Source organism: Micropterus dolomieu, linkage group LG22 (assembly GCF_021292245.1).
Source record: "Micropterus dolomieu isolate WLL.071019.BEF.003 ecotype Adirondacks linkage group LG22, ASM2129224v1, whole genome shotgun sequence".
NCBI classification, from domain to species: domain Eukaryota; kingdom Metazoa; phylum Chordata; class Actinopteri; order Centrarchiformes; family Centrarchidae; genus Micropterus; species Micropterus dolomieu.
In genome coordinates this window covers 35,727,197-35,729,564 of record NC_060171.1, presented here as the reverse complement: position 1 = coordinate 35,729,564, position 2,368 = coordinate 35,727,197, and the positions used below count along the sequence as shown (strand labels likewise).

The 2,368-nt window shown below is 41.3% G+C and overlaps 1 protein-coding gene across 1 annotated transcript in view; it reads right to left on the bottom strand.

The window, feature by feature from the left end:
- LOC123962261 (anoctamin-1-like) overlaps positions 1–2,368 on the bottom strand; it is a 76,181-nt gene that overhangs the window by 38,171 nt on the left and 35,642 nt on the right. Inside the window, exon 4 of the mRNA XM_046038288.1 lies at positions 1,479–1,630. Coding sequence (XP_045894244.1) covers positions 1,479–1,630 — 152 coding nt within the window. The remainder of the gene's footprint in view (positions 1–1,478; positions 1,631–2,368) is intronic.

Below are 2,368 nucleotides of genomic sequence, written 5' to 3'. Positions count from 1 at the left end.
CTGTAAGAGATCGCTCAGTGGCTGTAAGAGATCGCTAAGTGACTGTAAGAGATCGCTAAGTGCTTGTAAGAGATCGCTAAGTGACTGTAAGAGATCGCTCAGTGACTGTAAGAGATCGCTAAGTGACTGTAAGAGATCGCTAAGTGATTGTAAGAGATCGCTAAGTGACTGTAAGTGATCGTTAAGTGACTGTAAGAGATCGCTAAGTGACTGTAAGAGATCCCTAAGTGCTTGAAAGAGATCGCTCAGTGACTTTAAGAGATAGTTAAGTGACTGTAAGAGATCGCTCAGTGACTGTAAGAGATCGTTAAGTGACTTTAAGAGATCGCTAAGTGACTGTAAGAGATCGTTAAGTGACTGTAAGAGATCGTTAAGTGACTGTAAGAGATCGCTAAGTGACTGTAAGAGATTGCTCAGTCAATGTAAGAGATTGCTCAGTGACTGTAAGAGATCGCTCAGTGACTGTAAGAGATTGCTAAGTGACTGTAAGAGATCGCTCAGTGACTGTAAGAGATTGTTAAGTGACTGTACGAGATCGCTCAGTGACTGCAAGAGATCGCTCAGTGACTGTAAGAGATTGCTCAGTGACTGTACGAGATCGCTCAGTGACTGTAAGAGATCGCTCAGTGACTGTAAGAGATCGCTAAGTGACTGTAAGAGATCGCTCAGTGAATGTAAGAGATTGTTAAGTGACTGTACGAGATCGCTCAGTGACTGTAAGAGATCGCTCAGTGACTGTAAGAGATCGCTGAGTGACTGTACGAGATTGTTCAGTGAATGTAAGAGATCGCTCAGTGACTGTAAGAGATCGCTCAGTGACTGTAAGAGATTGTTAAGTGACTGTACGAGATCGCTCAGTGACTGTAAGAGATCGCTCAGTGACTGTAAGAGATCGCTCAGTGACTGTAAGAGATTGTTAAGTGACTGTACGAGATCGCTCAGTGACTGTAAGAGATCGCTCAGTCAATGCACGAGATCGCTCAGTGACTGTACGAGATCGCTCAGTGGTTGTAAGAGATCGCTAAGTGCTTCTAAGAGATCGCTAAGTGACTGTAAGAGATCGCTCAGTGACTGTAAGAGATCGCTCAGTGAATGTAATCTACAACGCCCAACAGTAGAATCAACTGTGAAAAATTCCCCGCAAACTAATAGGTAAGAGGTGTATTCCATAAGAGCATCTGACTGAACTGCTTATGTAACCACCCGAGGTTGTACTTCACAGTCCAGACTCAAACTCACAACCTCAGTCACTGAGCGATCTCTTACATTGACTGAGCGATCTCTTATAGTCACTTATCCTGGTTCACTTTGGTAGGTTGTTTTTTTCACACTAAGCCCTGCTCACACCCTAACATTTTTTGTTAACTACTAAAATTACTAAAATGACAAAATAGGTGTTCTCTTTATTGTTGTGTTGCTTGTACATTCATGTTGGGCTACAAGTGTCCAACTTATTTCCATGTAAAAGGGGTACTTACAGGTGTTGTTTTTCCCTGGAGAAAGTGTGGGAAAGGTGTTTGATGTTTTTGGGTTTATGTTCATCAACATGAGGGTGGAGAGGCTCCAGAACTTTATTGACCAAAGAACTGATCTTCTCCACAGCACTGCTTGACTGCTTAACTTCATACACCTAGAATTGCCCACAAAACACACACACACACACTTTTCACACATCAATTAAGGTTACTTTATATATGATACACTTTTAGAATACAAATACTAAAATAGATTAGAGATTCAAACCCATTTTCAGCAAAGGACAAATATGAAATACCATAAAACATTTTTATTAAGCACAATAGGTTCAACTATATTTTCAGTAAGAATAAAATTTTCTTTCATAATTGTGGAGATAAAACTGAAGTTATTGTTCTGGGGCCTAAGCACCTCCGTGACACATTATCTAAAGATATAGTTTCCCTTGATGGCATCGCCTGTCTAAAAATGATGCAGAAAAACTAGTCCATGCATTTGTTACTTCTAGGCTGGATTACTGCAATTCCTTATTATCAGGCTGCTCGAAAAAGTCCATTAAGACTCTTCAGCTGATCCAGAATGCTGCAGCACGTGTTCTGACAGGAACCAGGAAAAGAGATCATATTTCTCCTGTCTTAGCTTCTTTGCATTGGCTTCCAGTAAAATCCAGAATAGAATTTAAAATCATTCTTCTTACCTACAAAGCTCTTAATGATCAGGCACCATCTTATCTTAAAGAGCTCATAGTACCTTACTACCCCACCAGAGCACTGCGCTCCCAGAATGCAGGGTTACTTGTGGTTCCTAGAGTCTCCAAAAGTAGACTAGGAGCCAGAGCGTTCAGCTATCAAGCTCCTCTCCTGTGGAACCAGGTTCCAGTTTGGGTTCAGGA